The 23,099-nt window shown below is 36.8% G+C and overlaps 1 protein-coding gene across 9 annotated transcripts in view; it reads left to right on the top strand.

The window, feature by feature from the left end:
- The window catches only part of DENND4A (DENN domain containing 4A), a 47,599-nt gene extending 25,060 nt beyond the window's left edge, over positions 1 to 22,539 (top strand). For 8 of the 9 annotated variants that reach the window (XM_082061437.1, XM_082061435.1, XM_082061434.1 and 5 more), the window contains 22 exons: positions 398 to 498; positions 1,910 to 2,128; positions 2,372 to 2,517; positions 5,689 to 5,822; positions 6,674 to 6,809; positions 7,401 to 7,607; positions 7,712 to 7,840; positions 8,113 to 8,257; positions 8,708 to 8,827; positions 9,424 to 9,564; positions 10,470 to 11,563; positions 12,259 to 12,469; positions 13,564 to 13,658; positions 14,605 to 14,780; positions 14,883 to 15,029; positions 15,400 to 15,610; positions 15,854 to 16,108; positions 16,630 to 16,747; positions 16,924 to 16,950; positions 17,451 to 17,613; positions 18,497 to 18,561; positions 18,779 to 22,539. In XM_082061437.1, coding sequence (XP_081917563.1) covers positions 398 to 498; positions 1,910 to 2,128; positions 2,372 to 2,517; positions 5,689 to 5,822; positions 6,674 to 6,809; positions 7,401 to 7,607; positions 7,712 to 7,840; positions 8,113 to 8,257; positions 8,708 to 8,827; positions 9,424 to 9,564; positions 10,470 to 11,563; positions 12,259 to 12,469; positions 13,564 to 13,658; positions 14,605 to 14,780; positions 14,883 to 15,029; positions 15,400 to 15,610; positions 15,854 to 16,108; positions 16,630 to 16,747; positions 16,924 to 16,950; positions 17,451 to 17,613; positions 18,497 to 18,561; positions 18,779 to 18,915 — 4,177 coding nt within the window. In that variant the 3' untranslated portion in view covers positions 18,916 to 22,539. The remainder of the gene's footprint in view (positions 1 to 397; positions 499 to 1,909; positions 2,129 to 2,371; positions 2,518 to 5,688; positions 5,823 to 6,673; positions 6,810 to 7,400; positions 7,608 to 7,711; positions 7,841 to 8,112; positions 8,258 to 8,707; positions 8,828 to 9,423; positions 9,565 to 10,469; positions 11,564 to 12,258; positions 12,470 to 13,563; positions 13,659 to 14,604; positions 14,781 to 14,882; positions 15,030 to 15,399; positions 15,611 to 15,853; positions 16,109 to 16,629; positions 16,748 to 16,923; positions 16,951 to 17,450; positions 17,614 to 18,496; positions 18,562 to 18,778) is intronic. The other variant, XM_082061439.1, reaches the window with a different exon arrangement.
- The last annotated feature ends 560 nt before the right edge of the window (positions 22,540 to 23,099 follow it).

The raw sequence follows: 23,099 nt of genomic DNA, 5'->3' as shown, positions 1-23,099 counted from the left end.
CAAATTGATTTCAGGTTACTATGAGCATTCTAGTCATTATCTCCATCCTAGTTGAAGTAATTACAGTTCAGAACATGGTGTTTGTGGTGGCTGTGCAACAGCAGGTGCTTAATACTGTTAATCCGCCTTTCGTGAGTTCTGAGTGGATTGGTTTCAGTGCTAAAGAGTGTGGCTCCTGAAATCTGGCACATTGGTTGGTTGGCAGTGATCAAATCTCCATATAGTAAACCAAGTTTGACTTTTTTGATTGTTTTTCAATGCTTCTCAGTCCTGTTTTAATGGAGCAAATTGTGTATGATGTTGGTGGGATATAAAAATCCTCTGAATGCAGTCCTGTCTGCACACATATTCACACATATTCTAGTCTATATTCATACCTTGTTTTTTTTATTTCCAGAACTGGAGATAAGAAAGCTATTGCATGGAAGATCTTGCCAAAGAAACCTTGTAAAAATCTGATGAACACTTTAAGTAATTTATATCAGCAACTGGCAGAATGTGAGTGGGCAAGTGCATAGTAAAATTTACATTGCATATAGCGTGCCACATTAACAGATAAATATAGCTAATTAAATATCTTCTTAAGTCACCCGTTACACTAACCATAATGTTTTTGTGCAGAATTGGGAAATCTGTGCTTTAAGTCTAGAGATTAGAACCCATGTAGGGCCTTTGGGGTGGAGTAGACTTCCATCTATATAAGGTGATGCTCAACAGAAATATCTTTGTATTGATGTTGTCATTGTACCAAAAAAAAAAAGGCAAGCAGAACTTATATGAGAATAGTAAAGCAAAGAGTAGGCCAGGAACTAATAAAGCCCTTTGGTTTGTCTTCAAGGCCTGCTTAAGTCTTGACAATTGAGATTACTTTGGCACTCAAGCTGATAGTACTTTGCCGAAAATTTTAAGGTGGAAATAACAAATTTCCACAATTGGAAATGTTTTATAACAAATGTTTTATAACATTTGTTATAAATGTTTTATAAACGTTGGGGTTTTATAAACGTTGGGGTTTTAAATGTGTAGCACAATTGCTGGACATTTCTGAGAAAAAAAATTGGTTGTTGATAGAATCCTCAAATATTGCGAAGAATGTTGAACCTTGATGTGAGAAAGCAGAAAAACAGGGATGATACCGGTGAAATTCTTTAAAACAAAACACCTGGAAATAGAAATGCGGAGTGTGATGAAAATTGTCTGTTGCTTCATAATTTTAATATATTTTACTGTGAGGATTTCCTTAGAAAAAAATATTAAACCTTATACTCTCTATATAAAAAGAGTGGTATTGATCTTAAGTTCTTATTACAGAGTAAATTGCTTAAACATAATATCACTATAAGCTTGGCTATAATTATATTATGTGGAAAGATGGTGGCGAAACCACTTGGCACTTTGTATGTCTATTTTAAGACCAGGGGGTTTGCTAGAACTTAAAAAAAAAAAGCCCGATTTCTCTCTCTATCAGCATTTTTCATTGTGCTGGGTTTTAAAGGTTCCACTTTGCATCTGAGTGGGGTTACTCTGTGTATATAGGTCCTTAATATGGAACACCTTGAAATGAAAGGCACTGTAGAAAAAAAAAATACCATATCTATGTGTTTGTCCCTAAAATATGCTTCTTTAATCAGCTCCTGTATAAATTTTCATATGTTTTTATAAATAGCTTTCTTTGAGGGTTTTTTCAAGCCTTGTCCATACTGGTTCACTCTGTTGCTTTAGTAACGAATGTGCTGAAGAGGTAAACGTGTCTTGCTTTTGGTATTATCCAGAGATGCATGAGTCGTACAAGGTCAAGCTGAATCCATTGTCACATGTCATGACTGAGTTTAATAGCATATATTTTAATCTGTTTCACTTTTTTTTTTCCATTAAGTTTGGAACATTATAATATTGGTTTTGTTCACAGTGCAACAGAGACCAAGAGAAGATGCATTAATGGAACTGGCAATGAATGACTATGATTTTAATTCTGGGAAGAAACTGCATCTGTTAGATTTGGAGATCCAGGAAGCATTTCTGTGTTTTATGGCCTCAATACTCAAAGGTTACAGGTCTTATCTCAGGCCGATAACAGAGGCACCCTCTGAAACAGCCACAGATGCAAGTTCTCTCTTTGAACTACAAGGTGAAGAGTCAGAAACTTGTTTTATATGCATTAATTTATTACCTTAAATTCTCTCTTATTTAAAGAATGAAAATATTTGCGGTGTTAGTGTTGTGAGTGATGGTAGGAATGTAAATGCAGAAAAATGGCTTAGTAGTGGCAAGGAAAGCAAAAAGTTTGTTTGTTGGTAGAATGCTTGCTGACTTTTGATGAGGGCTTCTTTTTTTTTAGGTTTTCTTACCTGCTTCTGATTTCACTTCATAGGTTTCCTCAAAAGTCGAGATCGTTCCCATCAGAAGTTCTACACACTGATGACCAAAACTCAGATGTTTATTCGCTTCATTGAAGAGTGTTCTTTTGTCAGTGATAAGGACGCAAGCCTTGCATTTTTTGATGACTGTGTAGATAAAGTAAGCATGTCTTCATGTGCATATAGCTTTTAAACTTCAGCTGTTTCTTACATTATCTGATATATAGTACAAGCAGAATGTATTTCAAGTGCAAGTTTATTTCTATTTTTCCTTTTACTTTTTTTCTAGTCATGGTAGCCTTCCATTTTACTTTTTTGTTGGGCTTTCCTTCATTCTCTGCTTCAGATTCTTGAAAGTGTAAATAACATACGGTGAGCACAAATTAGAAGTGCTAATTTTCACCTGTATGTAAGGCTCTGAAATACTGAGCCATAAGTAAGTGTAATACTCTAAGGTAGGAACTTTGAGGTTCTTCATCAGAGAATTATGTTCCTTTGATAAAACTACAAGTGTTTTTATAGATTGTGTAGTACTTCATGCAGTTGTTTAGGAATAGGGTTGATGAGCAGCACACTACAAGACAGAAGACAGCCTCACTATTTTTTATCATTATAAATGGAAGGTTCCTTGGGCTTTTTTGAAACAGTGTGCTGACCAGTTCTCTCTAACAGTAGTTTTCTAGTTACTCTTAGAGAAATATAAAAGCATGGTCTAATGGTGTTTAATGCTCTTCATAGCTTTTGCTGGGTTCAATATTCTATTAGTAGCAGTTCTCAGAAGTGTGTTTCAAAGTTCTACAGCATGAGTTACAAGTATTCATGGTTTATAAATGGATTTAATTGCCAACATTTCTATAATGTTCACTCAGTTATCCTATAGTTCAGTTAAAAAGCTCTTCAACACACAGCGCTTGCTTTGCTGTGTGCTGATTGGTGTTTAAAAATGGGAGGTCTCATAGGCAGGAATATACCCAGTAACTAAGTGCTCTTGAGCAGTGCTTAGTTTCTCTTGTGTTGCAGGTTAGTTCTTTGACTAATGTTGAATTGTATTTTTATTCAGAATGTGCTGATCATGTCGGCGTCCGATTCTGTCTGTTATATTTCATTTTATAGAACAGTTTGAGGGCACTGAAGCTGATGCCCTAATGAAAGTTATCATGCCTGGGAATTCAAAGAGTTCTTCTGAAAAGTAATATGTAGTTTGGTGATGCCAGAGTGAGACTGCACGTAATCTGTGGAGCTGGTGGAGCTTTCACCTTTTCTCAGAGGTTAAGTAGCCACTCATGCAGCTGAAGCAGAGACTCATCTGTTCTAATGGCAGCTATTTTGCTAGTTGATGCTGTGGGCAGCTTCTTTCCACAATAAAAAGGTGCTCATGATGGTTCCATGAGAATCAACTTTACAGAAAACATTTGTACACTTGTGCTTCTCCAACTTCTGTTTCTCTCAGGGAGGGTTTTATTTGGTTTTATTAATGGGACAACTACTTCTATGCCTATGATAATTGTAGGGAAACCGAGGCACTGGAATTACTGTGCATTTAGGATTTACCATGGCTTTAGAATTGCTTGTGAAACTAGGTTTTCATTGACGTGAGAGTGGGTTCCCATGTAGGATTTCTCTGAATAATATTTGCCTCATCTTCTCTTTCATTTCTCTTATTTCTGATACTGTGCTTAACAGTAACATACAAAGTCAAAATATTGAAGTATACCAAGGTCTGCTGTATGAACCAGAGCTTTATCCAAGATGCTTTGCTTTGACCAGATATCAAATTTTCATTATTCCAATAAAGTGAATATTTATTTATATATTAGTGTCTTTCACTAGGTGAACCAGTACCTGAAAGGGAATGCATGAACGGTGATGTCACAGGTTGAAAGATGATATAACACTTTCTTATGGGTAGTTACAGGCCACTAGGTTGAGACAAATTTTATGTGCTGTGAAATTAGTTGTGTATAAAATATAATCTAAGCCTTGCCTCAAATAATTTATAAGAACAGCTGAAGCTGAAGACTAATCTCTTCTACATGTTAAGAATAGTTGAAGCTGAAGACAAATCTCCTCAACATGTTATTTTATCTTGGAGAGCAGCAGCAGAAATTATAATTAGTTGCCTATTTTGTTTACTGAAAGATGTGGTGCAATTGTCTCAAAAGTTTTTATTTTTCCAGGAATTCAATAATTATATAAATTCAATACATATTTAAGTTACTAGCTTTATTCTATGTCACTGGTGAAGCTTGTAACTGTGGGGTTTCTACATCCTTAGAAGTATTTAAATTGCTAAGTAAGGTTTCATTTATATCTACTTTTCAGGAGCCATATGTTCTTGTTGCTTGGCTGGTTCTATTTGCTAATACTTTCCATCTGTCTCATGCAGTAAAATATGTAATTAAGAACACCTCTCTGTATGTTTATCAAATTTTAAATATTGAAGAATTGTACTGAAACTACTTGATATATTTCCACCTCACTGGAGGACAAGAACTGTGGAATGTGCTTCTTTTTGTGCATTAATTCTCTCTTGCTAAACTCTTAAGGCACGAAGAACCCACATCTTTGGGTTCCACAGGTTGCTTATTCATTTTCTTGAAGTAATGCACCATTTGGCTGTAATTTGGTTGCCATTTAAACCATTTAAATAATGGCTATAAAGGTAAACTGTGGCAATATTTGAGCTGAGCACAGGGGCGATCAATATGTGAATAAACAGCATGTTCTGTGCGCTAGGAAGTAAGTAGTTTTTGATAGTGCCAACTCTGAGATGGAGACGCATCTTATTTCGTGAGCAGAAGCAGCACTTAGGTATTGGAGGAGACACAATTGGGGACAGAAGATCAGAGGAAAAGCAATACAAATACCAGCACACATAGCAAGTAAAGGCTCTCAGGTGGAATGTAATAACACATTATATTTGTTCTGTTCCTGGTGGTATCTGTCGTGCGAGCAGTAGCAGTAGGAAGTTTGTAATATTGTTAAAGGCTCGTCTGTTCTTTTTCTCAAAGGGAAACAGTTCATAGTTTCCCAGAATCTTGTGTGAGGTAGCTGAATTTTGCTTTGGTTCTTTATTTTTGTCTCAAGCAGTTGAATGAAATTCTTTAAGTAAAATTGTTGGACAGTTTTCTCCCACTTGATCCTGCAGTTTGATGCTTTGAAATTAGGCTGGAGCCTTGGAGCAGGTCTGTGCTGCTGTCCTTAGAACAGGGGCATTCGTTTGGGAAGTGCAGATTTCTCCTCCTCTTTGCACTGCATGACCATATAGCTTTAATGGCAGAAGATACAATAACCCTGGTATCTACTTTTTCTTTTACAATAACTTCTCCAGGTAGATATGGACAGAACTGGGGAAACACGACTTATAGAGCTGGATGAGTCATACAAGAGCGAGCACACAGTTTTCATAACACCCCCTGAGATCCCTCACCTGCCAAATGGCGAAGAACACCCTCTACAATACAGGTACCCTAAAGACACAGTAGGACACTGGCAAAAATTGTTACCCCTGCTCTCATAGAGTTTATTTCAAGTTTCTTGTGACAGCCACAAAGTGCAGATTTTTCCTCTCCCTATACGTTGCCCGAGTAAAAATGTGTATGTAAAACGGCTACTGTGCCAGCTCTTTTGAATTTTTAATGATTTTGTGCATGTGTATACACAAGCAGTAACAACAAAGCTGTGTGTTCGCATCACATTGTGCTAGCAATTGCCGCTTTTTAAGGTTAAAATTAGCATTAATGAACCCAGTCTGTTGGCCTGTTGCTGTTGATAACGATACAAGCTGCAGGTACTCTTTGGTAAGAGAGTATCTGAAAACTGGTGTTACTGATTTAGTAATTATGTCAAATGAGTTTATCTATTAGCTTCTTCATTAATTCTGAGAAAGGTTTTTAAATCTAATCTTTTAGATAGTTTGATGTTGTTCATATTGATTTTATAAACCTCTGTCGTGTCATGCTCCCTAGAGACTAAGCCACACAGATTTATTTTTTTTTTATTAGCTAGAATCAATACTAAAGCATTTGGCACATTAATTAAAGAAAATGCAAGGAAAGCAAACTTATTTATCAAACTTATTTATCAATTTAAGTTGCTCACACTGAAATAACAGTGTAAGAGACTGTGCAGGCTTATGAAATCATACAGATGGTTTAGTAAACCGCTTTGTCAATGGATTCTTTAAAGGTTGACTTGTATTTTCTCTTTCCTGTGTAGATTCTAGTGCAACTGCGTAATTGATTTCATTTGCTATTATTTGACGTGTTTACTTTGGAACTGCCTTGCAGGAGTTAAGTGACATGTTTCTTTTACAGCTATAATGGATTTCCAGTATTAAAACTAGATTTGTTCGAGCGACCTGAAGGATTTCTTAAAACACCAAATAACAAACTCTCCTCAAAAGCCAGTAGTCCAAACAGCCCGTTGCCGATGTTCAGAAGAACTAAACAGGTACTTTCAGACGTTTGTATAGCATGAGGTGCTTTGTAAAGTGTGAACTTACTGCCTTCATCTGGAGTTTGGCTATAGCAACTGGCAGTGGCTGCAGCCTGACTAATGATTCTTTATTAATAGAGTAGCCATACTAATTGTTCTTTAGGTGTTTACCTGTCCTTCTTGCCTACACTGTATCGTACAGAGCCCCTGTACACAGGTTGTCACTGGCTGTGCTGTCCCTACACCTTTCACGTTCTTCATGCTGTTCTCCACGAGCACAAATTGTTGGGCTTCTGCACCCACTTTTTGATCGCTTTTCACAGTGTGGGGCTTTAAGAGGGGCTCCAGTTCTCAAGTTTTTCTTACAAAAATGCAGACCAAAAGTCATAGACATAAATTTCAAGAAATGCAAGTTTTTAGGAGGGCAATATTGGACAGCAACTCTTTTTGGTATCACTCTGCTTTTGTTTTCTTTCCCACTTTGAGTATGTTGTTTATATTAATGTTGCAGTTTCTGTAGGAATAATGAGATGATACATGTTCACTTTTTAATATATGTGTGTGTACGTGCACATATCCACAAACAATATTTATGATTCTTTACAGGAAATAAAATCTGCACATAAAATTGCTAAGAAGTACTCATCCATACCACAGATGTGGTCCAGATGTTTGTTACGTCACTGCTACGGTCTTTGGTTTATCTGCCTTCCCGCATACGTGAAAGTCTGTCATTCCAAAGTCAGGGCCCTGAGAACTGCTTATGATGTGCTACAAAAAATGCATACCAAAAAAATAGATCCACCTGATGAGGTAAAATAAACCAACTCCAGAATTCCAGAAATAGCCCAGTGGTTTTAGGGAATGGAATATGTGTTTGACTATAGCAGCCCAGTACTAATCATGTGTATTTTCAGGTCTGCTACCGAGTCCTCATGCAGCTGTGTGGACAGTACGGTCAGCCGGTGCTGGCAGTGCGAGTGCTCTTTGAAATGCAGAAAGCTGGTGTTGACCCTAATGCCATTACTTATGGCTACTACAATAAGGTAAGTATTTTTGCAAGAGGAAAAAAAAAACAACATATTTTTATCCAGGCAAATAGAACCAAGCAAAATAAGGGAGCAATTCAGATGTAATTTTGTCATTTCTAGTAAGTGGAAGAAATACAAGATAGAATAATTGTGTTGTCTTTGTTTTTGTGGGTTTAAAAGTCTACTTCATAACTACAAATTTAACACAATTTGAAATTTACGTTCATGATTTTGCACCTGACTGTTCTTTAAAATTACTTCATTTGATTTCGATATTTCCCAAATAGGCTGTTTTGGAAAGTACATGGCCTTCAAGCAATCGAGGTGGCTATTTCCTATGGATGAAAATACGAAACGTTGTTTTAGGAATAGCACAGTTTAAAAAAGCATTGAAAAAGCTACCAGCAAGCACCTCACATACTGCCGTTCCTGGTAAAGTACTCACATCCCTATTTTCATGCTGATAAGAAAATTATTCCAGAAAGCTTTCTGTTGTGAATTTGATGATAAAAACAGTCTTAAAGAAAAAAAAAAAAGTTCTTGCACAATTTAAAAAAAAATAACTGGGTTTTTTTTTTTTGGTCTTTGATTTCAAAATAGTCTACTCTTTGTTTATTGTATCAGCTCCTCATGGATGCAAAATATGAACCTGAAATTTATGTGATAATTATTCTAGTACATACAATAGCCAGTTTCATAAATGGCAGAAACTTCTGCCCAGTCTTTCTTTTTTTTTGTTGCTTACTCCATTTTTTGATGTTAGTTGAGAGGTATCTAGAATTAGTCCTTGAGTTTGGAGTTCTGTATACCATCTAAAATGATCGGATTTATTTATTCTGTTTACCATATTCATCTTTTTCTGTCATTTCCCTCTTGCAATAGGGGGACTTGCAGACTTGGGCAATAACACGTCACTCAAAGAAGAAGCCAAGCAAGGGAAAACTTCTCTTCAAGATATAAAAGAACAAAAAGAGGACAAGAGAGAGAGTGACTCCAGTTCTTGTATGTATCTTGTGAACACAGATAACTACTTCATTGTGGATAAATAGGGATTTCAGCAAAAGCTAAGTGAGGCAGCATTTTTTTTTTTTTAACAGTGTGTGTGTAGTAATGACAGTTTATGCCCATGTCTTAAGTTCTTTTCTCTGGATGTCTAATGGTTTAACTTTTGAAATTACAGTTCTTTTTTGCATCTTCTGTTTCAAGTAAGTGATAAGAGTAACATAAAGACTTAATGATAATTACAGCTTAATGTTTCTGTCTTTTAAAAAAAATGAAATTGCTTTATAGCCATCATCTACAGGAAAGCCTTTCCTACCAGTCTGTTTTCTTTATAAAACACATAAGAGGAGAATGGGTGAATTTCTGCTGGTCTGTGAGAGATAGCAAGTCTAACTTCCAGTTATAAAAGTAATGCTGAGAATTAAATATCCATATGTCAGTTGTTCTACCTTGAAAACCTCTGCCTATGTATCTTGGGATACATACAACATGCTGTCACTTAATCTTCCGTAAAGCATCTAATAGGTAATGGAAACTTAAGATGTAAATTAAGTTGCTTTGATTCTGAAGAACTGTCTGTCCTTTTCTATATACAGTGTCCGAAGTGGAGAGCGCAAAAGGGAGTGGTGACTGCCTACCTAAACTGAATTATCAGAACTCGAGTGATGGCAAAGCCGCTTCTAGCATAGTGCGGCTCAACGGTACAGTGGACAATACCATAGCAGATGCCAGCACAGGTGAGTGGAAGAGAAAATAGATTTTGATTCTTGTGCAATTTTGTCTGTATAAATAATTGCTAATAAGAGCTCTATGTAACACACTTGAGTTCTTTGGTCCACAAAACTTAAGATATAATGTATTTGATGTAATGGCAGTAGCCAGTGAAACTTGTGGGAGTGAGTTTAGGTTAGATTCTGCATATGCTGTGTCAGGGAGATATGTCTGCATATTCTTCATTTCCAGATTTTTTTTTTCCTATAGTCAATATCTGCTTACAAAATCCAGGTTCTTGTTTTTTGTTTTTTGGTTTTTTTTTCTTATATCCTTCAGCAACTAATAAATTCCTTCAGGATGGACAAGAGGTATCTATGCAGTACAATGAAAAGAAACTGTCAGGCATTTTCACAAGTCTTTAATGTAAAATCTGGTTATTTTAGTAGTGTCAACTGTGCCTAAAATACTGTAATATCATACTTTAAAGTCTGCATCTTCATGCTCTGGCAAAACAATGGAGTTTTTTCTTACAGTAACTCCTTTTGTTGGCTCTAATTCATCAGGTTAGAAAGTGTTGCACTTTTTTGACGTTTCCTAGATACCTTTACTATCTTTAGATTTCAAACCTCTTAATTATGGAGTATGTGTCTGGAAGAGAAACCTAAATACATCTGAGACTTTTCTTTATGATCTCTCTTGAAGTACTACAATGTTGTGTGATTTTACTTGCATATAAATGTTTTATCATCTGATCCCTCCTGAAAGTTGTGACCGTGGTCAGTTCAAGGTTTCAACCCCTAGCACAATACATAGTGAATTCCATCTTTCAGTGTTGTAAACCGTTTGAGATGAATTTGCATTCTTTTGTAATTTTGTTAGTTTTCTTGCATAGTAAGAAATAAAGCACTGTGTTTCATCTGTTTTTCAGAGAGTTCCGTAGGATTGCTGTTTACATCATCTTTTGAGGATGCCGGTGAAGCAGGAGTTATAAAAAGTAAATCCTTAAGAAAGAGACATAAAAGCGCAGTAGAACCTGACCTAAGGGAGATACCATGGGAAGGCAGGAACCGTAACCTGAGTGGAGATGGCTTAGTGGGACTCATGATAAATAGAGTAAATCAGGAAGCAAACCCTGGAGAAATTGTTGAAAAACTGGGAGCTGATGCCAAAATCCTATCTAGTGCATTACAGAAAAGCATAAGGCCAAAAACTCTTAATATCAGAACTTCCTCTTTAGGATCTAAGAGAGAAAGCCTGGAGAAAGAATCAAGTGATGAAGATGCAGCTTTTGATTGCAGTTTTACAGATAAAACAGAGTCTCCTGTTATCTTTGATCTGGAAGACTTGGATGCAGAACCTGAAACATCTACAGCAGTGAAATCCTCCAGTGACAAATCTAGAAAGCTGCAAAGAAAGAGCAGCTTTCCAGTAAAACCAGTTGAAAAGACAGATGTTGAAACTGGATTTGATCCGCTGTCCCTGCTGGTTGCTGAGACAGAACAGCAGAAAGAGGATGAGGAGGATGATGATGATAGAAGTGTTTCTACTCCATCTGCAAGGCGAGATTTAGCTGAAGAAATAGTCATGTACATGAACAACATGAGCAGCCCTTTGTCGAGTCGTGCCCCAAGCATTGAGTTGCAAAAACCCTACGATGACAGAAATGCTAATAAAAAAAGCCCAACAGTAACCCAGCCCTGTAGGAGGTCCAGCCTTCCCCCAAACTCCCCAAGGCCATCTAGGCTTACCAAATCCAAGAGTTACCACACAAAGAGTGAAGAAAGGCCAAGAGACAGGCTTTGGTCCTCCCCGGCTTATTCCCCAAACAGTCCCACAAAGGAACAGCTCCAGGATGCAACTGGTGCATTAACACTTGTGTCTTCACCGTCCTTCAACTTGGATACGCTGTTAACACCGAAGTTTGATGTTCTAAAGAGCAGCATGTTCTCTGCTGGAAAAGGGGTTGCAGAGAAAGCCAGCAAGTGGTACTCAAAATTTACAATGTATGCTGCATCCTCAAAGGTAAATTTTTATAATTATTTTCCCCCACATCACAAAACCTAAGTACCTATAGATTAAGGAAGAAGCTCTGTAAAGGTTTAATCACTGACAGGGTGGAGGAGACTGATCTGCCTTCCCTTATTTACCTAAAGAAAAAATACTTTTAAAATGTTTTAAATTTTTTTACAGTTTTTATGAAAAAAGGGAAGTCTGCTCATATTGATTGCCAAAGTCATCTAAGGCTAATTTGGAACTGAGGTCATTTGGTTAGAAAGTTCTTTGCTGCTACGGACTCAAACAAAACTCATTTTCTTCCCAGTCCTTGGGGATGAAACGGTGCCATTTGCTGGCAGTGTATTGTTTTCATGTGCTTAAAAACAATCTGAGACTAATTATCTAAGGTATCAATGACACCTTGCCTATCCAAATGCATTCCTATGGCTGCTAATAACTTCTATAGCAATGGCGGGGAAAAGTTACAGGACTGAAATATTTAAGTTTTCATTTAGGTCGTTTTACTTGGAGAATCTCTTAAAGAGAATCCTCATGTAGTTATTTAACCCTGAGTGAAACATTTGTTCTGAGTACAGACCTGAGCTGAGTGACTTTTCAAGGAGAGAAGTTCATGCCTTGAATTTACAGAGGTAAGTCTGCCTGTTATTTTCAGAAATAACTTTGCTTTCCTTTTCTCAGTGGAATTGCTTTTTTCCTCTCAGGATCAAAATTCAGACCGAGCAAGTGTTTCATCTCTTGGAGCTCTGGACTCAGAATCCACTTCTCTAACTGATGAAGATGTCTGCAATGATTTTGAAAGTGCTTCTCCTCAGGAAAATACCACATCAGAAATTAAGAGAATTGGCCTCAGCAGGACAAGCCTAGAAAGCTCAGCTTCCCACGATGGCTCATCAAAACAATTTGACCAGTGTGGTAAGTGACGACTTTTGCATTGCATTCACTGATCTGAACAAAAAAAAAAAAATCCAGTTTTACTTTTTCTTTCATAATTCTCAGTTTGGGATTATCCTAGTTGTTAGTCCTTTTTGTGGCAGAAGAACATTTTTCTTTTCCTACCTGCAAACTATTACTCATACAGATCTGTCTATACCTGTGGATATTCTTATTGTAGAACCTTGGTTTGGTTGTTCTTTCTTGTGGAATAACTTGCACAGTAACATCCTGTCCCTGAATAAGTTTTGGGATGGTACAGCTATGAAAATAAGAGACCCTTTAGGTCCTTTAGTTTTTGTATAATTATCTTATTTGTGCAAGCTGTACAACTCCAGAAGACATCTATAAAAATTTTCAGAAGGTCACTTTATTAGTCTGATTTTGTTTTCTAAAAGTAGCAAAAATCCTTTTTTGAAAACTGTTGTTTTCTACAAGCTGCAGTTGAAGCTGATTATCAAACTTTGTATTATCCAACCCAGATTAGGGAAAAAAAAAATCTAATTGGTTGTGACTGTTATACCAATTTCTGTACTACTGTCATTCTAGAGCACAGTGTGTTAAGCAGAATCAGGGTGAAAGGACAATCTGTTTATTTGGTTGCCTCCACTTAGCACCTAGAAGAACATGTCTAGATTTGGCTCCTGGTTTGTGGGATGTGGAAGAACTGGAGAGGGGCAGTGGACGCCATCGTGGCCAGGGGACCAAGGATCCTGAGGCTGAGGGTTGGCAAAGAGCAGAGTCCAGGATATTTGCAGTCACAAGCAGCAGCTCTTATCCTTCCCTAGTTTTAGTACAGACAAAAAAAGTGTGTGTATGAATTACTTAATCTGTTAAATTTGTTTCCAAGCTACCAATTGTTGAAAAAAGAAAACTGAACATATGGAAATTCTATGTTTGTAGATTTTATTTTTGCTGCTGTTGGTGCTGGACAGATGGCAGCCTCACACTCCGGCTTCAGATTTATTGCATCTTCCGTTACACATTTTATAACTGCAGTATTATTTGACTAGAAAAAGTTTACTAAAAATACATATTCTGAATAACTAATACTTTGGGTTTTTTTCTGTTAATAGGGTCTCTTTCAAAGTTCCCTTTACCTGACAAATCAGAGCTGATATCTTCTTGCAGTACAAGTAGTACCAGTGTGTTTCAGAACTACGCTATGGAGGTACAGGATGATTTATTGATTTTAATTGATACACTTAAAAGCATATGTCTTCAAATATAAATGCTATCTGAATCTGTTAAAACTCAAAGCTTAAAATTAATCTATTAAATATTTCTGTGACAGAGTTAGGTATCATTTCAGATCTTGCTCTAGAAATGTCTTTATTGCAGTCACGTTTTTGGTCCTTAAACTGCAGTTCTCAAGAGTTTGAGAATTGGATGCCATTGAATTCAGGCATCTAAATCCCTTGTGCGGCTAAATTTGTCTGAGGTGAAAATACCAAATCGTAAATAGCACTATACATTTAAAAATATGGAATAGATAAGTAGCTATTTCTTGTTGTAGCATCTAGTAAGATCATTGTACTTCTGACTGTTAACATCAGGTTTGGATTAATGACTGGTCATTTTCGTCTTTTTTCCCCTAATTTATATTATACTGGCAGTCACTGCCAAAGAGTGCTTAAAATCTAAGAATAATTTATATAGGTGCATAAATACTCCTGTACTATTATGGTTGCAAACAAAATACAAATGACATAATGTTAATAAAAATATTTTTGAATAACTGGCTGGTTTTACTCTGGGAAGCTGTAAAAGGATCACCTAAGCCACTTAGCTAAATTATATTTATTTCACAAGCATAGTTCCAGATCCCAGTCTACTTTCTACAACAGAACGAAGACCTTCACTTAGTAAGTTTTTCAGGCAATGCTCATTCCAGTCATTTACCATATCAGCTGTCTGCTGTGGCAGTTTCGATTTATGATTTAATAGCTCTTCTGAAATACTTACATTTAAAGCCTGGGAAGATCTGAACTTGTATGCAAGCAGAGAGCAGCATTCATCTAAGGGCAAGGATTTTGACTCTAGTTTTAACTGCTTTGTAAAAGAAGAATAGTTTTGAGAATGTATCATAGTGGAGTTCTGTTATCTGCCACATGCAGGTCCTCATCTCCAGCTGTTCACGGTGTCGGACTTGTGACTGTTTGGTTCACGATGAAGAAATCATGGCAGGGTGGACAGCAGATGATTCAAATCTCAATACCACATGTCCTTTCTGTGGCAATTTATTTCTGCCTTTTTTAAGCATAGAAATCAGAGATCTTCGGCGACCTGGACGGTAATAACATTATTTGAATTTTCCTCGATTTAGAATGTTCATAATTGTGAAGTGGGTTTTGTTTGTTCTTTAGCTAATATGAAGCTTTTGCTCTCTGTGCAGTTATTTTCTGAAGTCCAGCCCTTCTACAGAAAACATGCATTTTCCATCACTTTTTGCAAATCAGAGCGGGAAATCCTGTAACACAGCAGCCACAGTTGGCCTCACTACATCTCTGATGTCTGTTCAAGAGGATATAAATTCAAATAGGTAAATCTGCATTTTCTGCATAGAATTTAGTTGGGTGCTCTGTGGATGTGGATGTATTCCACATCAACGTAAATTAATTTAATAAGATACACTCTGAAAAGGAGAAACTGATTTGAGAGAGGATCTCCTCGCTGCCTCTCCCTTACCTCTGAGTTGACCACATAGTGCTTTTTCAGCATGGTGTTTACCATTTCATCCCTTATGTAACAATTCGTGTAGGCATCTGTAATTCTGCAAATTTTATGAACTCTTTTAGAATATTTGTGTTAATTATCAGTACAAGGGGAAATAAAACTTGCACTGTGTATATGTTTGAGCACTCAGAGTAAAACAAAAAGCTGAGATTCTTAATTTTTTTTTTTTCCCCTAGCAAATCTAAGCAGCATGACAATATTTGTGCCAGAAGTATCCAGATCCCCTCGGGAAGAAGACAAAATCCCTCAGGGTCAGAATGTCCAAGTCACCCTGTAGCAAGGAGTATCAGCACTTTTGGCCCATTGGAAGAAGATGAGAAGGAAAACCAGAAGATGAGCCATATCATTCCTACTGGTAGCCTGCCTGCTACTTTGCAAGGACCAACAGTGTGTAGTTTTTTTTTTACCTTAAATGTTATTTTTTCAAAGTGTGTGATAGAGAAATGTGAAACAGCATAAATTAGAACAGAATTAACTATCCCAAATTATGAGAAATAGGTTTTATTATTTAAACCAATATTAGTTGTAACTTTTAGATGATGGTGTGTCTGGTGGGGAACAAAAGCATTCATAAGACTTTCTAAAAATAGCTACGTTCCAACTAATGACATTTTTTTCTTTTTACCATAGGATTCCTTGGGCTTAGAATGGCGCTTACCCAGTCCTGATCCTATAACAGTTCCTTATCTCAGTCCTCTTGTGGTGTGGAAAGAACTTGAGAGCTTACTTGAAAATGAAGGGGATCACGCAATAACAGTGGCAGACTTCGTAGATCATCACCCTATTGTGTTCTGGAATTTGGTGTGGTATTTCAGACGCTTGGACTTGCCCAGCAACTTACCAGGATTAATACTTTCTTCTGAGCACTGTAATAAAAACTCCAAGGTACAGAAGCAGATAGGAAATACTGACGTGTGAGAAATGCTTATTTTCCCATATAGGAAATCGTTAGATAATTCAGTAACTCTTAGAAATGTGTCTTAAAATATGCTCGGCCCAGTCCTGAATTGGTAAAGGATGTGTCAACTGAAGGAAAATATGTGTGAGTCTGGAACTCTGGCTCAGCAGGACTTGCATGGGGTAAATGTTTAGCTCTTACTAGTCATGCTGTAATTTATGATCCTCAGTTACACAGACAGTAAGTTTCTAGTTGGTTTTATTGCAGTTTGACTAGTTAAGCAGCAGGAGGAGGAGAAAGTTACGATTTTTTAAGGCTGTAGGAAGACACACAAAATACTCATTAGCTATGTCACTATTCAGATTTAGCTTTCTCTGGTTTTACAACAGTTATAATATTGGAGCGTTTTACCATGAGGCCTGTAGACATGAAGATATATTCTAAATATGTAAGTCCTCTGTCATGACTTTGTAATAAAATGTCTTTGTGTATGCATTTTCCTGTTCAGATTCCACGAAACTGTATGTCAGAGGACAGTAAATATGTTCTTATTCAGATGCTATGGGACAATATGAAATTGCATCAGGATCCAAGGCAGCCTCTGTATATTTTGTGGAATGCTCAGAGTAAGATTTGTTTCTTGTGGTTTTTGGTGTTTATTGATTTTTTTTTTTTTATATATATATAAATAATAACTTTCATTTTGAGCAACTGAAGAATGTGTTTTGAAAATATGTCTTTGTGAATAGTTCACGTGAGATATATAACTGATTTTTTGATCATATTACTTTTTGTCTTGCAGGTCAAAATCGCACTCTTTTGTTTGAGAGTGAGTGTTCAGTTTGGTGTTGCTATTCTAAGCTTGTGTGACTTGTTTTGGGAGGAAGGGTGAATGTAAACTGCTTGAACAAGTTTAGTTTTCCAGCTTATCTGTTTCAAATCGTTAACCTGTATCTCCAGTGGCTTTTTCTTCATTGGGAAGGGAGGAATAAGAGGGAATGTATTTCAGTGAAACACTGAACTTACATTGACACTTCATTCACTTAGCTTGTTTTCTTATTTTTATAAGTCGCTTACTAAGAATTTTGTTGCCAGTGTTGGATCATATGCCTGAAAACAGCTCATGACCCATTACAGCTGTTGAGTTTTCTCCTATGTGCTTTTAGTGTTTTACATTGATATTATTTGACTTGGTTTATTGTTCTTTGCTCACTACATATATGTCAATGTTTTCAGTTTGTGTAGCCTCCCACCTTTTTTTTTTTAACGACTTTCTATTTGCTGCACAAATAATATATTTATTCTTACAGCATTTCTCATGTTTTTCAGCCCAGAAGTACCCAATGGTCCATTTATTGCAAAAAGATGATGACTCTTTTAACCAGGAGCTCTTGCGGAGTATGGTGAAAAGCATTAAGATGAATGATGTGTACGGACCAATGAGTCAAATATTGGAGAGATTGAACAAATGGCCACATATTAAAAGACAGAGGTAAGAACGTGAACAAGCCTAACTGGAGTGAGGTTGGACAGCAGTAAGGCTATTGTAATACCAATTGTATTTTATAGTGTGGTTTTTTTTAAAGAAAAATAGCACTGTTTTTCAGCAGCATTCTCAGATTTATCACTCAGTCTGGTAAATATTCTTCTTTTTTGTGATAACTTTTACAAACTTCTTTTAGAAAAAAAAAATGGAGAAAGCGTTTTTCGCTTTTTCATCTCCCTTTCTCCTTTACAGCCAGCTTTTTGCTCTTACCTTTGAATGATGACAAATCAAGTAGGGAGTGTATATATTTTGTTATTAAATATTATATATATATTAGTGTCATTCCTAGGGTGCATGGGTGGATTTTTTTTTAAGTTTCTAGTAGAGAAGAGAAGGGGAACTAAGAAGAGAGGTTAGCTCTCATTTTTAAGAAGTGTTTTTTCCATTAGCAGTGGAATTAGTGAAAATTATTTCCTATGAATTTATATTTCTTGCCTGGATTTACTGTTTTTTATTTATAAAAAGATATATAGCAGCCTTTTCAAGAGCTGGAGTATTGACAAGGTATTTATTTTCTCATCTGCCTGCTTTTTCAAGATAAGCTGGGACTGCAGGAAAGCGGGTTCCTGACCTGCTTGTCAAATCTGGTGAAATTTGGTTGAGTATATTAAGTGGATGTTTCACTCTGGTGGCACTTGGGTGATCTCAATGTGGGGAGTCCAGGGCACTCTCCAGAGGTCAGAAACAACAGCATTTTGGAGGTGGCGATCAGGAATCATTTTCAAAATGCCACTTAAAAAAAAAAAAGTTATCTTTAGGTAATTTGATCTATTTTTAATGTGGTGTATTATTGCATTATATAAATTGACATTTCTCTTTACAATTTCAGGAGCCTTTACAGAGAAATACTGTTTCTTTCACTCGTTGCCCTAGGAAGAGATAACATTGATATAGGTAAGTTATTCAGATAGACATAGGTGAAGAATGTACACAAACTAGTTTTTCAGCTTCCAAACAACAACAAAAAAATCTGTAGCTTTCATGTGCGTCTTTCTATGGTAAATACTGATAAAGAGGACTTTACAATTATTTTTTTGCTGATAAGCGTAGTAGCTGTCATTGTATTTGGGTTGTGGCTTTGAGCACAGAAATTGCTTTTCTGTTTCTGCAGATGCTTTCGACAGAGAGTACAAAATGGCCTATGATCGACTCACAGCTAATCAAGTGAAGAACACTCACAATTGTGATCGACCACCAAGTACTGGAGTGATGGAATGCAGAAAGATTTTTGGAGAACCATATCTTTAAATACAGCAAGATAAAGAGATGGTGTCTATGATCTGTACCTGTGTAAAATAACCACTTCGGTCCCAAGGAACATCTCGGTCTTCAGTGTTCAAGAACGTGTGTATGAACAGGCGGTGGCAGAAGGCCTGGGAAGAATTAGGCCTGTCTACAGTTGTGGAAATGGACAGAGTGAAAAATGGGCTGAATATTTTTTCCCCATCCCTTGTCCTTTCTGCAAATCAATGTGTAGAAAGGAAGATTCTAAACAAAATAAGTTCTTTAACTTGGGACAACATATTACAGTTCCCTTCGTAAAAAAATAAAATAAAAATTAGAGAACAGGTGGACAGAAACAATGCACTGAAACTAATGTGAGCAAAGTAAATTCTTCAAAATCTATTGTTTACGTAGAATATTCATGATGTTATGAAGAGCATACAAAGTTGTATTATACATATTTTAAATTGTTTATAGTAAGTTGATATTTTTTTAATTTTTTTAAATTACTGGAGTGAATTTTAAATGGACTTGCTGCATAAGCAATGCAGTGTTTATTTTTTTTGCAGTACACTGCTATTTATAGTAACTTGTCCAGTTACTTTTTGGAGAGTGATTTGTTTTTCGAGCAGAGTAGAAAACGTTCACCTTCACCTAGACAGTGCTCTAGAGACAGGATTTCTCCCATGCACACATGGAAAAGGTGTTACCGCAGCAATTGGAAGGAAGGTTTGGTAAACTCCTGTAAAACCCTACTAATGCACGCCCCGCTGTCTCTGTAAAATAGAAATCTGTTCCTCTTCCCTTCACTCCTCACTCCCTAGGAAAGAGAGTCTTGAAGAGTCTTACAGATTGTATAGAATCAATACATCTCAGCTGTTCATTGATGTGGCCTCGTTACTGGTGTAACACAGAGCAAATACCCTGCAAGAAGTTCTTCATAAACACACAGTGTTCAGAGTCTGGGTGAGTGTGTTTGAGACACGCTAAATGTGACACGTACATAATGCTCATCCAAAGCTTTAAACTCAAGTCGATAAAGTGAACTCGCTACCAGGAATACGTAGAGAATGTAGCTTATTGGGGCATAATGTGCATAGCTAAACATACTTGGAATGTTTGGTCTCTGTTTTACAGGCAAAACAACTTTATTTTTTTTCTGTGAAGAAGAAATCCTATGTCAGTCCTTGTGGTGGAGTCATGGCTTTTGACTCATGTTGTCTTGCTCTACAGATTTAAAAACTTGTGCTGTGCTTTCAGTTACATAGCAACTCCGCACCAGAAGGCAGGCTACAGAGAAATGGCAGAAGTCTTGTACGGAGGTGGGAAAACAGACATTGCTTTGTATAAAACACCCCAAGCAAATTAAACCATGCTTTAACAAATAGTTTTATTTTAAGTAATCTTAATGGGTTTCTAATTCTAATTTCTTTTACTTGTTGTTATAATACTTCTAAATATTCAGCTGTTACATTAGATTTTATATTTTGATCTGCCTACGAGCAGGTATTTTTAAAAATCTCTTTAGTTTGCAAGTGTAATAATACAGCAGTATTTAGTTAGGCAGGAAGGAGATAAACTTTAAGGCTCGCATTTACTTTGTTAAATGAAATAGAGTGAGCCTCTTAGAGGGTTAAAGAAGTAATGCTGCTATGAAGCTCCGTGTAACCTCCTCCCAGACCTCTGTAAAGTTGCCAGGAGATGCTACCTTAAGGAGAACGGATGTAAAATGTGTAGAGCTGCAGGTGTATGCTGATGCTAATTGCAAGAGGCAGTCTTGTTGAAGACAGCTTTTGTTGGGTAATACCTCTTTAATTTGCTGCTAATTATGTAGCTGACCTTTTTGAAAGTATCCCCCCACTCTGAGGTGGAGCTAGCAATGTTACACTTACCAACATTTTTCACATTTAATTTATTTTAACAATTTGTGACGCTCTCTTTTGTACTAGCACGCTTGTAAAGTATTCCTTGCGCATGAACTGCAGCTCGCTTTTCCGCCCAGGTACACAGTAAGCAGCGTATCCGTGTAGGTGGATACACACGCCTTCATCCCTCTGAGCTAGCATGGAAAAAAACCACCTGCCTATTTTTTTAACATATTCATTGTAAGTACCTATTAGTGTGCATGTGTGCTCTGCTTTGTACAGTACATACGCTGTATTTACCACGTAAAAATTGCACACAGCACTTGCTGTGTATCTAAATGTTTGTTCTGTGTGTGGGTGGTGTCCCCACGTCCCCAGCGCTTGGCAGTTCTGTTCCCAGTGTCACTCACCCCTTGGGGCAGACGCTGTTTTCTAAAAGGACCTTCAAGCCATGAAGGAGGGCAGGTGCGTTTTCCAGAGCTGCTGCGGTGCATTAGAGGTTCTGGGCTATGACGCAAGCTTCATGCTCCTGATTTTAGTCTGGCAGAAGCGACCGAGCCCGGTCTCTAACCACCGCTCCCTTACTGGGACTTGATGCTGCAAATGGGTGCGCTGGCACGGGAACAGATCTGACACTTGCCATCCACGGGCCACCTTCTCCGTTCTAATCCCAGCTTCATTGTCAGTACTTCCAGCTGCTTCAGACTTGTAAAACCAACAAGTTTGCCACTTCATTCAAATATCATCAGTATTATCAGAAGAGCAGATATTAATACAGTACCATTAGAAGGATTGTCTGTGCGTCCTTGAGACAGTCCAGCTGTCCCTGCACTCCCGGCCATTGCTGACCTTGGTTTGGCTGTGCTTTTAAATATCATGTCGTAGTTCAGCAAGTGAAATCGTTACACTTAACGAAGTGCTTTATAAAGTCTGTTGCAAGTCAGTCCACTGTAGAAATACTGTAATAAAATATAGTTGGAATAGCGATATACTTCAAATGGAAAAATTTCCTCATTCAAGTTATAATGTTCAAAATGTAGGTCCTGAGGTGGGTAGTTTTTAAGCATCATACAATTCAATGTTGAAAAAAATTTCAAATCTCACTGTCCTTTATTAGAAAAGCAATTTGAGTATATTTTCCAATACTGCAAAGATGGATAAATAAAATATTTGAGACATATTTTCAATTTAAAATTTTGTATGAACTGAATTTTCTCCTTTTGTGTACTCAATAATGCTTATGTCAAAAACCTTAAAGGTTTTACATTTGCAGTGCAATATATATTTTGCTTTACTTATGGTTCCACTGGAATAATTATTAGAGATGAAATACTGAAATGTGAATAGAAATTGTGCTGTTTCTCTGACACTGCTGTTTCCCATTTGGAGAAGGTTTGTTGTTGATACAGTTAGAGCCCGATGAATTAGACTGGCTAATTAAATGACTTGTACCCCAAGAAGGAGAAAATTTCTGCTTGTAAAAATCTTCGTATAACAAATGGGAGATGCAAATGGTAACAAGAGAGGGGTATTTCTGGATATTATCTCACTGGGGTTTAAAAATGGTACTTTGTCAGTCTGCAAACAGCACTTTTTAAATGAATGGTTGTAGATTTGTAAATATGTAATGTTTAAATTTTATTTACCAAAAACCAGTATGTTGGATGTTTGCTTTGGTTTGTAGTTCCTTTAAAATATGCAAGTCAGTGTCCACAATGTTAAAGTTTTTTTCTGTCTCATCCAAAAAAGTTTTACAGTGAGTCAATAAAAAGCTTAAAATCTTCCTGGTTATTTTCATTAACGTTTTATTAGATGGATTAGAATGACAGAAAAGTCTGCAACCTCATTGTTTGCTCACACGAGGTGTTGTTAACAATAAACCTTTCAGGTTTGTTGATAGTTGATGTTGGTGTTTTTTGTAGTGGTTGTGTAGAAGACAGTGTGAACAATAAGAATGAGTCCTGGGTACACTAATCTGTGAAATTCAGATTAGCGTCAGGATGAAAACAAAACTCAAGCAGTTCAACAACTTCTTGTTTTTCTGATTCCTGGGTTTAGTTTTTATTAGTGGTAATGCAGTATTCTAACTCCAGATCTGTTTAGTCTTGTTACAATAAGATGTAAATCCACTTGACATCACACTGGTATTGGTGGCACTTACTGCAAATTTTAGGGTCTGTATTGCAAGATGAGGGACAGGTTTAAAAGGAGCTGTTTGGATAGTTTTCAGGTTTGCTGTGCAACTCTCAAATCCTGTGTTCTGCATGCAGAAATAATTTACTGCTTTGCTTTTTCCCTGAAAACCCAAGTGTTATAATACATTTCCCACGGCCTTAAGAGGGC

The sequence above is a fragment of the Streptopelia decaocto genome, assembly GCF_964273445.1.
Source record: "Streptopelia decaocto genome assembly, chromosome: 9".
Lineage (NCBI taxonomy): Eukaryota > Metazoa > Chordata > Aves > Columbiformes > Columbidae > Streptopelia > Streptopelia decaocto.
Note: the sequence above shows the minus strand (reverse complement) of the source record. Positions and strands in the feature narration are given on the sequence as shown.